The 15,313-nt window shown below is 41.6% G+C and overlaps 1 protein-coding gene across 1 annotated transcript in view; it reads right to left on the reverse strand.

Moving 5' to 3' along the window:
• Noc3l (NOC3 like DNA replication regulator) overlaps positions 1 to 1,585 on the reverse strand; it is a 27,476-nt gene extending 25,891 nt beyond the window's left edge. Inside the window, exons 1-2 of the mRNA XM_031390228.1 lie at positions 1,422 to 1,585; positions 287 to 494 (exon numbers count right to left, since the gene is read on the reverse strand). Coding sequence (XP_031246088.1) covers positions 287 to 494; positions 1,422 to 1,430 — 217 coding nt within the window. The 5' untranslated portion in view covers positions 1,431 to 1,585. The remainder of the gene's footprint in view (positions 1 to 286; positions 495 to 1,421) is intronic.
• Between the last annotated feature and the right edge of the window lie 13,728 nt (positions 1,586 to 15,313).

The raw sequence follows: 15,313 nt of genomic DNA on the forward strand, positions 1-15,313 counted from the left end.
GTAGACCAGGCTGGCCTCGAACTCAGAAATCCACCTGCCTCTGCCTCCCAAGTGCTGGGATTAAAGCTTTTCAAATCTGCTGTCTATACCAACTAAAAGGAGAAGCTTTCTCACAGTGCATATGATCTTGAAATGTTTTCTCATACTGACTGTGGTAAAACATAAAAGACCTTACCTAGACCCATGAGGATCTGAACACAGGACAAGTGATCAATAGAAAACAAGTCACTTCCATGGAGAGTATTTCAGACTAGTGAGAGCTGGGGTAAGTAGACACTCTCATTACCTGGCCGTTTGCTCTTTGGGTCCTCCAATGGAATGGGTTTTTTAGACACAGCATCTTTTACAGCTTGCCTTAGTTTCCTCTGCTCTTTTCGGTACTTCTTGACAGTACTTTGTTGTTTAAATTGCTTATTTTTCAGTTTGTTTTCGAGTTTCACTTTACTAGTTTTTATCAACTTGCGAAAGCTTGGGACCTGCTTTTTATTTCTTCTCTAGAAAACAACAACAGAAGAGACACTGAAGCTAAGAAAGTTAAATTATTTTTAATATCAGGTTAAGGAAAACAGTTTATAAATTAAATAAGACCAACTTCACAAATGTCTCACAACCATGGATTCTGGGTAAGAACTAAAAGTTAACCAATCCTACAGAATGGTACTAAAGCATCAGTTATTCAATACCGTATTTCCCTGTGATCTACTACTCTCTCTCTCACTTGTGTAATCTGAAATGAAAAACATTATGGATTTTTTATCTTGTGGCAAATGGTCCTTCAAGGCTAGCCTGACACTTGTAGTGTTACACATTCAGGGCAAAATAATGGATACCTTTAACAACTGACATTTGACGTTTTATTATTTACAAAACACTCAAACTTCCCAACACCCTGAACAATGATTCTCACATAATACATAAAGAAATGAAGGTTACAGAAGTTATCCAACTCTGTCGTTTGTAAGTGCTTTGTAATCCAAATCCCAAGGCTAAACTCCCTCTCCATCTGGGAAAATCACCAGCCTTCCTATGTCCTTAAACTTTAAGGGGGAAACAGGCTCTCTTCGGGGCCAGTGACTCACAAAATAGGTTCAAGGAGGTTTAGACTTGCTTCTCTCGTGTGTAGAAAAAGGGTTCGAGAGACAGACTGGAAAAAACTCCGTCTGACATCCTTCCGATGCAGGGCTCGGTGCTGGCCTCACATCTGCTCCCTGAGGCCGTGCTTGGGCATAGTGGGCGAGGAAACAAAAACCCCAGTAAAGACCCGAAGTGGACGGTGCATAGAGTCGCCAGGGAGCACCGACATGGGCCACCGCCCCCTGGACCAGAGTCAAAACCTAAGGGAAAGGTAAACCGGGCAGCGGGAGACCCTGTCAACCCGAGCAACCATCTCACACGGGGGCCGGGGTTCCGAGAGCACTTACCGCCTTCATCCTTAGGCCTGCAAGGAGCACCACAGACAAGATCACCGGGACAGAGGGACACGCAGGACCCCGGTGGACAACACACACGTGCCCAAAGCGCAACCTTTCTCAAACCGGAAGACGCTTTCAGCCTCTCCGGTCTGCCGCCGGAAACGGGAGGCGGGACTTCCTCATCGGGCCGCGGCGCGTGCGCCCCCTGGTGGCTCCTGTCCTCGCGCTCGGGCGCTCTCAGATTGTCACACCCGGGTGAGACGAGGCTGGAGACGAGCGGGCGACCCGGATAGAAGACCAGGGCTTGACCTTTTCATTCGCCTGCTTCGTGTGGCTCCGCCTGTTGCGGGTGCTCATCTTCTGGGTCTTCCAGAGGCCGACCGCAGCTTCTTTATTGGAAGCCACCCCTCCACAGGCGCTGGGGCTTTGTACCGAATGATGAAAGGTTTCTCACTACCTTCCACCAACCAAAAGTCCGCATTTAAGTTTAGGCGTAGTGGAGCACGACTTTAATCCCAACCCTGGGGTGTGGATCACTGGGAGGTAGAAGCCTGGACTACAGAGGCTAGTCTACACAGAGAGACCCTGTCTAAAGAAAAAGTCTGTGGTTTTACTGTGGAATCATTTTTCTTTGGGTTTAACTATTATGTGATAAAGAACTTTATTGATGAGACTTGCAGAATTAGGATTGTTAACCTTTTGATAAAGATACTATTTAGTAATTCTGACTGAATCGTTAACTCTCACAGGAAGATTTAAGCATTGCAAGAATGTGTTTTCCAAGTACTTGTCTCTCAAAGACCTTTTCCTAATTTAAAAAAATAAAATAAAATAAAACAAAATAAAACACTGGGCTAGAGACATGGTTCAGTGTTTAAGAGTGCTTGCTGCCCTTCCAGAAGTCCCGGGTTCTATGCCTAGCACATCCATCCATCTGTACCTCCAGCTCCAGGGATGATTCTGACGACCTCTTCTGACCTCCTCAGGCAGGCACTCACCCATACATATATACAAATAAAAATAAATTTAAAAAAAAAAAAAAAAAAAAGACAGCCTGGTCTACAGAGTGAGTTCCAGGACAGCCTGGGCTATACAAAGAAACCCTGTCTCGAAAAACCAAAATAAATAAATAAATAAATAAATAAATAAATAAATAAATAGAAAGTTCATCACAAAGATGAACTTGAGGCTATCAAAGGTTAAAAAAAAATAAATCGTTGTTATTTGACTGACCCCCAACTCAATCTGCTCCTGTCTCAGTTTCCCAAGTACTAATTACAGAGTAGAGCCACCATGCCCAGGGTTAAGTATTCTTGAACATAACCCTGACACATTTGGCCTCACAGTCCTAAGCTGGTGAGATCAGCCAGAAGAAGCCCAGAGGACACTGAGATCATGAACAGTGGTGTTCTTACAGAGACTAAGAGAACTAGTCCTTTCTGCTTTTCACCTCAGAGAAAGACACCTTCTATCTGGCATCATCTTTATGCCTCTCTTCTAACTTTCTCCCTGTTCTCTCTCCTTCCGCACTCTGTCTTGGAAACAGCAGAGCCTGTCTTAACTGTTAGATTACTTCATCACACAAATTGAAAACATCAGCCTGTACTCTTTCTTACCAAATGCCTGAATTCCTTCCCAAACATATCAACAGTTACTCCCACTTCAGCTTGCCTCTGGTTGTTCCAAGGATGAGATATCCCCATTCCTATTCAAAATAACTCCATGTTTCTTACTCTTTGGTCAATTATCTTACCCTCTGCCTTTCTTTAATATTTTCTTCCCAGTTAGTCTGTTCCCATAGAGCTCTTCACTGTTTTTTCTTTTCTTTCTTTCTTTCTTTTTTTTTTTGTTTTTTTTTGTTTTGTTTGTTTGTTTGTTTGTTTTATTTGAGATAGGGTTTCTCTGTACAGCCCTGGCTGTCCTGAACTCACTCTGTAGACCAGGCTGGCCTCAAACTCAGAAATCTGCCTGCCTCTGCCTCCCAAGTGCTGGGATTAAAGGCGTGTGCCACCACCGCCCGGCTTCACTGTTTTTTCTAGTGATGTTTTCTCCTTTTAATTCTTGTTTTGTCTTTCTCCTTCCAAGGAAAATCATCCTCCTTGTGTTTCTCTTCTCTGGTATCATAACCAAGCCTTTTATGTATGTTTGCCTACACGTATGCATGTGCACCACGTTCACCTGGTACAGGTCAGAAGAAGGTGTCAAATCCCTTAGAGCTAACTGGAGTTACAGATGGTTGTGAGCAACCAAGTCAAGTGGCTTCTGGGAGTTGAACCCTAGCTCTCTGCAAAAGCAACAAGTACTCTAGACTATTGAGCTATTTCTCCAGCCTCCTGTGCTAGTTTGGTTTTTTGTTTGTTTGTTTGTTTTTAAGGAACTTCATCTTATTCTTTGCCCATTTTATATTTAAGTTTATAATCAAGTAAAATCTTTGGGTCATTTTAAAACAGCTTGTTGCCACACTGTCTCCTGTCTTGAAATCAAACAGCTCTTTGTTTGAAAGCAAATTTGAAAGTGGAAGCATTCATGATTCCTGCTGGCTTAATATAATTGGCTTTTTGATCCTGTCCACTCCAGTTTATCACCCATTTAGCTAACCCACTGTTAAGCTTAATTTACGCTTGCTTGTCTTCTTGGCTTACTCTGAACTTTTCAGAATACAGGTTAGTAGGGCTCAATGGACTGTGCCAGACAGCACTGAAAGAGTTGTACTTGAAGATTCCTGTGAGTCCTTTCAGGAGATATGTTCACCCACTGGATCTTCCTGTGATATTCCATTGAAGCTGGTCATGGGAAGGTAACAAAGAAGGTCCAAATTGTAGTTTTCTCCAGTGCGTACAGTATTGCAGTGTTTCCCTCTGTAGCCTCTCTATGCGACTTGACTGCCTTTGATGCTACTTTCTCTTCAGTCTTCTCTTTCTCCCCTTCCCCCAACATCCCCTCTCTGCATTAGAATATGGGTGCCCTTGGCTCTCCCAGCCATTTTTTCCTCAGGATCTTCTATTCTCTCTCAAGCTTCTTCAATGTAGGAGATATTCTTTGCAGCACTATTCATAATAGCCAGATTATGAAATCAGCCAAGCTAATCACTGAGTGAATGGATAAAGAAAATGTAGCTGAGACTAGTGGCACAGATCTATTAGCCCGGATACTCAAGAAGAACAGGCAGGAGTGTCACAAGTTCAAGGTCCGCTTGGCAACTTAATGAGACTTCTCCAAAATTTTTGTTTAAGATTTGTTTTTCTTTTTTTAATGTATGTGCATGTGTGTATGTGCCTCATGTCTGTTGGTGCTCCTGGGGTCCAGAAGAGGGAGTCATATTCCTTGGAGTTGGAGTTACAGATGATTATGTGCCACCAGACATGGGTACTGAGAACTGAATTCTGCCCCTATGGAAAAGCACTCTTGCCAGGCTTATGTCTCAAAAAATTTTAAAGTAAAAAGATAATTTGGTATATAACTTAGTGTAACAGTGCTTGCCTAGCAGATGTAAGGCCCTAGGCTTAATACTCCATCACACACACACACACACACACACACACACACACACACACACACCATAGAAAGAGAGAGAGAAAGACAGAGAGAGGAAGGAAGGAAGAAAGAGAGAGAGGGAGGGAGAGAGAGAGAGGAAGAGAGAGAGAGAGAGAGAGAGAGAGAGAGAGAGAGAGAGAGAGAGAGAGAGAGAGAGAGAGAGAGAGAGAGAGAGAGTTAAGGAAAAAATGTATGTGGAGCAGTATTCAGGTATGAAGAATGAAATTATGGGCCTGGAGAGATGGCTCAAGAGCCCAACACTGTTCTTCCAGAGGACCTGGGTTCAGTTTTCAGTACCCATATGGGAGCTCCATCTGTCTCTAACTCATGTTCCAGGGGATCTAAGACACAGACACATAAAATAAAAATAAATATTAAAAAATTGAAGGAATTAAATTATATTATTTGCAGTAAAATAGTTAGAACTGGAGATCATCATATTAAAATAAGGTATGCTCAGAAAAATACCATTTTTTCACATATTCAGAATCTTGAGTTTTTAAGGCATTAAAGTAGAATAAGGTTAATTGGGAGGGAGAGGGAACAAGTGGAAGGGGTGAAAAGGTTAAAGGAATAAATATTACTAAAATGTGCTATATTCATCTATGAAATGTCAGAATGAAGCTGATCATTTTGTGCAAGTCATGTACCTTAATAAAAAGAAGGTAGAAATTCCAGCATCCACCAAGGGAGTCAGAAATCAGAAGCCAAAACTGCCCTCAGTGATGTTGGCTGCAGAGTTCTGCTCTCTGAAACTATGAGAGAATGACTTTCTAAGTGCTTTAAGTCACCGAGTTTGAGGTAATTTGTTAGAGAAGCCAAGGAAGAGTAATAACACTAATATCTATGCCCATGTCCTTGGAGAGAGGACAATACTTCATCATGCAGAGGCTCACAATACGCTTGAGCTCAGTCTACAGACAGACCACTCACAACGACACTATCAGGGCCCTTCTCTTTCTGGTCTCACTTTTATATCCTATAATATTCAGTGGCTCCTGGGCTTAATTTCAAAAAATGTATTTACGCCCAAGTGCTGTCTTCTGTCAGCATTACTAAGGCTACAAGTCAAAAATCAAGGCATTAACATAGTTGGTTCCTTCTTAGGGACCTCTGTTCTCATTTCTGACACTTCAGACATTCTGTAACAGTTGGCAACCCTTGACAGCTTTTGGCTTATGAATACTCCAAGCCTCGGCCTCCATCTTTATTTAACATTTTCCCTTTGTCTCTGTGCCTTCACATGGCTGTCTTCTCTTATAGCACTTAACTGGATTAAGGGCACAGCCTAATGAGCTGAAATTAAATTGGTTATCTCTGCCAAAGCCCTATTTCTAAGAAAGGTTACATTCTTAGGTACATCCATTTAGAATTATTAACATCTAGTGTTATTCTCCCCTTATCTGCAGAGGATGTGTTTCAAAACCAGAAATCAGAGATATTATTGAGGCCTAAGTAATAGGTTTTCCCTATGAAGACATAGGATTATCAGTTGAGCACACAAGGAAGATAACAGAATAACCAGTAATGTATTAGAACGAGTATAACAATATGCTGTCATAAAAATTATATGCGTATCATCTCTGAAGTGGGAGGAGACACTACAGATGACGGTCAACTGCTGTGTCCTCTCTGTGAGAGGGAGGACATTTCATGCTATAACTAAAAACGCTTTTATGATTTCTCATCTTTATGCCTTGCATACTGACCTCCAACCTTCCCACCGTCCCTGAACCCTTCACTTTCCCCACAGATCTGTCTCACACATTCATGTCTGTTCCTTTCATGATCTACCAAGATTAACCAGGGCCATCTGTATGCTCAAGAGTTTGTAGCTGTCTGCTGGAACCTGGTGGGCTCATCAGAGAGTGCCAACAAAAGACAATGATCTAACCTCTTCCAGAATCTTTGAGAGCCATGTGCTCTGAAGTAAAAACTAGGGCTCTGTGAGCCCTTCCCTTTCCTTGATAGGGCTGGTCATGGGGCAGGTACCTACAATTAATGTGAGTTAATGAATATCAAGCTGTGAAATTTGAATTCAGAGTCAAACCTAAGACAATTTGCATACTTCCACTCAATTATTTAAGCACTTGATGTTTCCAAACTAACTGTAACTTATTTTCTCTTATTGTCAATAATCTTATGAGATAAACATTAGCTCCACTGAATTGATTTTTCTTTCTACGTACCACTGGTTAGCATTGAATCTATGACAATTTTCCTTCCTTAGTCTCTTGAGTGCTGGAATTCTAGGTGGGAGTCATCATAGCACATTAATTAATTTTTAGTTAAGAATCGGGACATTAGGTATTATGCTGAATTACAAATTCAGCTGGGAAATGTGCCAGTCACATTAGAGAGAGTAGTTTTTCAGCAAAAAAAGGGATCAAATAGCTTTCTCAATCTGCAATAATGTAGGCAAGGGTAAAATTAAGTTGAGATTTTCCTAGGGTCATGATATTTGTTCTTTCTTATTTAAGATTTGTGTTATTAAACTAAACCTTGACATTTCCTCATTGCATACTTGCATGGGCAGTTCAGAGCTGCTCTCTATTCATTGGTTTTCAAAATCCCTATGGAAAAGAGGGTCATTCCATGTATAAAGTCATGAGCAGTTTCTGAACAACCCTGGGTCAATACAACTTCATTACCCTCCCCTTTGTACCAGACTCTGCTAGTTACTGTCTGTGAAAGAATGTCTTTCAAACAAGGATGTATTGTCAGCAAGTCTTCACTTTAACGTTGCTGTTAGGTATAGTTAGTTGGTCCAGGAAGACACTAGAGAGTAAAATTAACATCTAAGATGTCAGCATCTTTCTCACAAATCCCACAGTCTACCCCTGCTTCTTCTAATTCACTCTTCCCTACACCTGTCATCAAAGAGAAGTCCTTGCTCTGGCTACAAGTTAGGGAACTGGTCTGCTCACAGGCTTATCCGAGGGTATTCTGAAGATCAGCGGCTGGAATTCGTGGTTTTAATGTTTTTCTTCATTTTCTAAGCTTATGCTATTAATTGCATTTAAAATTCACTCTAGCGGGCTGGCGAGATGGCTCAGCGGGTAAGAGCACTGACTGCTCTTCCGAAGGTCATGAGTTCGGATCCCAGCAACCACATGGTGGCTCACAACCACCCGTAAGGAGATCGGACGCCCTCTTCTGGTGCGTCTGAAAACAGCTGCAGAAAACTACGATAAAGCAAGTGGGGCCAACAGCAGCCACCCACGTGATGGCTCACAGCCATCTGTACAACTACAGTGTACTTATACACATAAAATAAACAAACTAAATCTTTAAAAAAAATCACTCTAGCAAATGAATAGATACATAAATAAAACAGATATCTCTGTAATATGTCAAACAGAAAGAAAAGATATACAGCTGAAGAATTTCTTTAATGCATAGAAGAAGAGGAGGAGGAAGAAGTGGTGTGTGTGTGTGTATCTGTGTGTGTCTGTGTGTAGAGGAGTTCAGAGCACAACTTGTGGTAGTCAGTCTTTTATCATGTGGTTCCTAGGGATTGAACTCAGGCTGTTGGGCTTGGCAGCAAGCACCTTTTTCCCACTGAGCCACCTTGAACCTATTTAAGACTTTATAACTACTAAAATAAAAGGGATTTGGCAGTCTTGAGAAGAGACAAAATATGGGAAGTGGGAGGCTGAAGAGATGGCTCAGTGGTTAAGAGCACTTGCTACTCTTCCAGGGGACCCAGGTTCAGTTTCCAGCACCTGTAGTTTTCCGCCAGCGGACCCTACACGATAGTGGATTGCCCTGGACCGGAGACGAACGGGACCTGTGGACAATAAACAAAGAGAAACCATACCAAGTAGATGGATCAAGGTGTATCTTTACTTGGGAAAACTGGGTATATATAGCAAAAGGCAGAATCGAAACCAAAACAATCTAGGTTTTTAGCATAGACGTGATAGCAGGCATAAAAGCACAACAAAAACTTCAAACGGAGTTCTGGAAGAAGCAGGCTGAGTTTCAGTTCTTTTGATCTTCCGAGCTGCAATGTCAGTGTTCTGCACCGCAGGTAGCCAGCTTCAGCTCGTGGCCTGTCCCTACTGCTTTCAGATTCCGAATTGCTCCCAAGCAGAGGGGAAGGAATCCACAAGCACCCACAAGCATCCAGCTCCAGTTCCTGGGGATCTGAAGTCCTCTTCTGTTTTCCATGGGCACTAGGCATGCATGTGGCACATATACATACATACAGGCAAAACATGCACACAAATATAAAATACAAATAATGCTTTAAGATTTATATGTGAAGTGGAGGAAGGGAAAGAGGCAAATGCGAGCCCACAAAATAGTAAAATTCACATAATGATTTAGTGTGTCAGTTCTGGTAAGTAAATCATGTATTAAATCATCACTTTAAAATACTAACAGATGTTTGTATTTCACACTGTTTCTGTGGGTCCCGACTTTAAGAGTAGCTTAGCAGGCTTGTTCTGGTTACAGAGATTGCAATCTAGATCCCTCTCAAAGCTGTGGTCACTTGAAGACTTTAGTGAGTGGGGCACAAAGATTAGCTATTCTGACTTTTATGGCTGTAGCAAAAGCTTCAGTTTCTCTTTTGAATGTCTTCATGACAGAGCAGCTGACTTCTGCTGTCTTTGTCCAGGAGAGGAGGGGGAGGAAGAGGAGGAGGAGGAGGAGGAGGAGGAGGAGGAGGAGGAGGAGATGACATTCAAGTTTTTAGACCCAGCTGTGGGTGTCATTGTTTTGCCATTCTCAGTGTCAGAAGTGAGTCCCTTACTGCAGACTACACTGTGGGGAGTTGGGGAGGATAACATGATTCTTGAAGGGATATCAAAAATTGAGGATGTCGAGCTAGGTACATAAGGCAATGTTAGAGTACTTTCCTAATATATGCTAGGCCCTGAATTGGATTCCCACCACACAAAATAAGTACAAGATAAAATTGAGGACATTTAAAAAGTAACACTTAGCTGGGTGATGGTGGCTCAGGCCTTCAATCACAGCACTCGGGAGGTAGAGGTGAAAGACCCCTGGGGGAGACCCCCACTCAAATCTCGGGAGGACGTACACCCAAGGAATCACGAGAGACCACATCTTGATGTAATTACAAGAGGTATATTTTAATTTTCAGGACGCCCTGGTTTGGCACACCACAGTTATCTCACGCAGGAGATAGTGGAGCTGACCACGAGGCTTGAAAGTTGGGGGTTTTTATAGGAAAAAAGGTCTGAGGGAACAAAGGGATCAGTGTGGTCATACATGATTGGCTAGTTCAAATATTAACTATTACGTACAGAACAGAGTGGAAAATTCCTAAGGTTGGTGTTAATCTGAGTCAACAGAGCATCTGATCTTAAACCATATCTGAGAGGACCAGATGGTCCATTACTTAGTGTCTGCCAGGCACGTCTTTGCAGGCCTGGGCCTTGGACATGTCCTCGTTTGCCTAGACATGTTTTCCTCTATGTTTATAGTTTTATGTCTTCTTGACCTGCCAGCTCTTATGATATCTAACAACTTGTTTGCTCTTTCCCAGGCCTATGTGGCCAGTTTGTGATGGATTCTTAGGCCCATAACTTTTCTTCCTAGTCAGCACAGGTTTAAAGCTTTAATTTCTCCTTACAGAGGTAGGTGGATCTCTGAGTTTGAGGCCAGCCTGGTGTACAGAGTGAACTCCAGGATAGCCAGTCCTACACAAAGAACTAAGTCTTAAAAAGAAACAAAACAAATGAATAACATTTATAATGAGAGTGCATGTGCGTGTGCATGTGTACTCATGCCGCCACATGCATGTGATGTGGAGGTCAGAAGACAACTTGTAGGAGTCAATTCTCTCCTTATACCACATGGATCTGTTATCTGACAGACTTTCTGGAGCAACTCTCTCTCTCCCTCTCCCTCTCTCTCTCCCTCTTTCCCCTACCTCTCCCCTCTCCCTCCCCCTCTCTCTCCCCTCCCTCTCTCCACCCCAAAGAAACAATTACTCCAATATCCAATTTGGTGAGCAAATGGTTTTTTTTTTTTTTATTGTGGCCACTATCAGGAGTGGTTGCTTACAAGGAGCATAGATAACTCAAAAACAGCTTCATCACCATAAAACCTACTGCTTCCTGGGTGAGGGCTTCTGAAATGCAGCCCTGAGCTCTCTGAACACCTTTTCCTTCTGCACTTTTGGCTTCTCAGAATCTCCATTCCCAGCACGGCTCACTCCCATTTGTAGCTGGGTAAGGTTGGTTCCTCTCAGTGTTTGTTTTCCCAGACATGTGACTTTTGTTTATCTCCTGTTTGCCACCCTAGGCTCATCCTTCCCTCCTGGAGGAAATGTTTCAATTTCCAAGGGACAAGCCATAGGGTGGATCTCAGGGATTGACCTCAGATTGTCAAGCTTGGCGTGCCTTGACTAACTAAGCCATCTCATCAGTCCTATGGATACCGTCAAGGAGTATTTATTGAGATCTGGGTAGACACTGAATTCAAAGATCAATATTTCTATCACTAAAGAAATAGTAGGTTTGGGGTTTGGTGATATTTTTGGTTTGCTTGTTTCTTTAGTTGGCTGGTTGGCTTTACTTATTAGCCGTTACTTTTGAAGTTTTTTTTTAAAAGACTGTATACATACATGTGAACAATTGTGTATACAAGGGTGTGTTTGCTCCCGGAGACCATAAGAGGGTGTTGGATTCTTCAGGGCTGAAGTTGCAGGCAGTTACATGATACCTGGTTCGTTATATGTTTGCTGGAATCTCAATTTTGGGTTCTTATGTTTGCACAAATGCTCTGGGGCATGGAGTGATGGCTCCGAGATTACGAGCACTGGCTGTTCTTGTAAAGGACCAGGCTTCAATTCCTAGTTACCTACAAGGTAACCCCTAGTGGTTCTGGTGCCCTCTCAGACATCAGTCACAGGTTCTGTGACCTTCTCAGACAACAGGCATGCACTTACAGGCAAAACACTCATAACACATAATAAATGGACAGCAACAACAGTGACGAAAAGAACAAAGCATTCTTAATAGCTGAGCCATCTCACCAGGCTCTGCTTTCTAATTTTTTGAGACAAGGTTACGCTGTATAGCCCTGGCAGAACTGGAACTCTGGATGTAGCCTGCCTGCTCTGGGCTTTGAGCTTACATTGCTCCTACTTCAGCCCAGTGCTAGAATTACAGGTGAGCACCACCACACCCCACTTGAGATGAAGGAAGATGAGTGAATTTAATTTTTAAATTTGAAAAACATCCCTTTGGAAATGTTTGTTATTTAGCACATGGAGGTGGCTACACCTGTGGTCAGATAACAACGTGGGGGAGTTGTTTTTCTCTTTCTGCCATGTAGGGACTCCTGGGATCAGACACATCAGGCTTGGCAGCAATGCTGATCCATCTCACTGCCTTTTTTGCTTGTTTCTTTCAAACGGAATTCTGTTATATAGTATACCTTGCTTTGTAGACCAGACTGGCTCAAACTTGTGATGATCCTCCTTGCCACTGCTGTTAGAGTAAAGATATTATAGGGCTATTGTAGTTTTAAAAATAAAAGGACAAGAGGCAGGAATTTAAATCACGGGCTGAGTTAGGAACTGGTTTTCTGCTCAGGAGAAGAAACAAGTTATTTTGTACCGCAATGTGACTGTGCATTCATATGATTTAATAGGACCTATGTAGAGATAGTAATTTATTATCCCCAACAGGTAGGTTAGTCTTTAGTACCTAGAAAGAATTAATAGTATTTCCTGGTGGTTTCAAGTCCTATATGGCTGCTCCGAGTAGTTTTGTTTTGCTCCTCCCCCTTTTGCATAGGATGTCTTCGTAGCCTGCTGTCCTAGTAGATCAGGCTGGCCTCAATCTCACAGAGATCCTCATGCCTCTGTTTCTGGAGTACTGGGATCAAAGGCCTATGCTGCCATACCCTGCTATGTGTTTCCTATTTATTTTATTTTTTTTACATGATCAGTTCTTTCCTTTAGAATTTAAAGGACTCAGGGATACAGACGGGGAGGGGGGGGCGGGGAGGGGGACTGTGGGTCAAACTATGCCAGCAGAACTTTTTTTTATGTCTGTGACATTTGAAACTGGTTTTTAATGCTTTTAAGTGGGTTATATACTGTACTCTATACTTCCCCATGAGACGTGCTGTTTCCTGTTGTCTGAGATCTACCAGCTTTATCAACTTTAATGGCGTTTGAGTGTGAGATTTTAAATCTCAAAATTATGCTACTGAATATTAATTATTCTAGCCCACTTTTACTCTCATCCCAAGGGGAGTTATTTCCCACAGATTTACTTTGTGTTTTATGTCTAAAGTACATTTAACGGCTACCTTCTTTTTCAGGTTAGCCACTGTCCTCCTGCATGCTACCCTCTTTTTTGCCCTCAATCCCCACACTCTCCATTGTTTATGAAAACAAAGTAAAAACAAAACTGAGCCACCAGCGTCAGAGGCTCAGTAGTCCCCTTAGGAATCTAGACTATAAGATTATATGTTAAAGATAACCATTTTTTAGTGGAGGTTTCCGTTGTCTTTTCCTAAACATTTAAAATGCTACATACATGATGACTGCTAGCGAGTTCTACGCCAGCTTAACACAGGCTGGAGTCATTTGGGAAGAAGAAACCTCAGTTAAGAAAATGGGATTTAATTCTATTTACTTAAAATATGTTTTTAAATGTTAACAAATTGCCAGGCGGTGGTGGTGCACGCCTTTAATCCCAGCACTTGGGAGGCAGAGGCAGGCGGATTTCTGAGTTCGAGGCCAGCCTGGTCTACAGAGTGAGTACCAGGACAGCCAAAGCTATACAGAGAAACTCTGTCTCGAAAAACCAAAAAAAAAAAAAAAAAAGTTAACAAATTCAAATAAATTGAAATCATGTAACTGTTCTCATTATAATGCAATAAAACTTAAAAAAAGAAAGAAAGAAAAGAAGGAAGGAAGGAAGGAAGAAAGAAGATGCCTCTACCAGATTGGCTTTGGGCAAGCCTGTAGAATATGTTCTTGATAATTGATGTGGAAGGACCCTGCCTCACTGTGGGCAGTGCTTTGGTCTCAGCTTCAGTTCCTGCTTCCAGGTCTCTGCCATGACTTCCCTCAGTGGTAGACTGTGGTTTGAGAGTTATAAAATGAAATAAACTCATGGTGATTTATCACAGCAATAGCTACCCTAAGACAATTACTTTTTAGTCCACACTTTGTATGCTTTCCCAATCTCCCCATTCAAGCTATACATTTCCAAATACTTCATAGCATGATCTGTCACTATGGAGGGCTAGAAGTTGATCGAACCCAGGGCTTTGTAACTGCTAAGCATAAGCCATACCAATGAGCTGTACCTTCATCTTAATATTTAATATTAACTGACTATTTCTGAGTAATGGACTATAGTTATATTTGTGTTTTGAGGGTTCATGGGTCATTTTGTTTAGCATTCTATTGTACTAAATGCATTTATTTATTTATTTATTTATTTATTTATTTTTAGTAATTAATATTTTTAAAAAGAGCCTGGAACTTGTTGTGTAGCCATAGTTCTGGCCTGGAACTCAAAGAGATCTGCCTGCTTATGCTTCCAGAATTCAAGAATTAAGACATGGGTCACCTCTCCTGGCTTTAAACTGTAGATTTAAAAAGGTGTTATTGAAAAAAAAAATGGCTGAAAGCTGGAACCAGCTCCAACTGTTACTGAAAATAAAAACATTTAACAAACCAGCTTTCTCACTCTTTTATGTAAAATTTTTCATTGGATTATAACAGTGGCAACTACCTCCTACTTTCATTTGCTATGTTTTGTTTTTCTCTTGCTTTGCTTATTTGAGGAAAAGGCTCATGTAGCCTGGGCTAGCTAAAAGCTTGCTGGTAGATGATGGTAGGGAACTTGAACCTTGTGTCACCTCCTGTGCTTTTGGGTTACTAGTTTGAAACCACCATGCTTGGTTTATATGGTGTTGGGGACCAAACCTAGGGCTTTATATGAGCCAGCCTAGCACTCTATCATTTCAGTTACAAACCCAGCCCCTATCATTGTTTTTAGAAACGTAAAAAAAAATAAAAAATAAAAAAAAAAATAAAAATAAAAAAAAAATTCTTTTGAGACAGGGCTTTACCTTGTAGAAACAGGCTGGCCTCAAATTCACAGAGTAACTTGAAAATTACATTTACTTATGTGTGTGCCTTTATATGAAGGTCAGAGAACAATTTGCAGGAGTTGGTACCCTCCTTCCACCATGTGTGTCTCAGGGATCAAGCTCGATTGATAGGTTTGTCCTAACAATCAGACCTTTACCAGCTGAACCATTGTGCTAGCCCTCTATAGCTTTTTTTTTTAATAGATGTTTTCTTTATTTACAATATCTCCTTTCCCAGGTTCTCCTCCAAAAGAAAAAATAAAAATAAA

Source organism: Mastomys coucha, unplaced genomic scaffold, assembly GCF_008632895.1.
Source record: "Mastomys coucha isolate ucsf_1 unplaced genomic scaffold, UCSF_Mcou_1 pScaffold21, whole genome shotgun sequence".
Taxonomy (NCBI): Eukaryota; Metazoa; Chordata; class Mammalia; order Rodentia; family Muridae; genus Mastomys; species Mastomys coucha.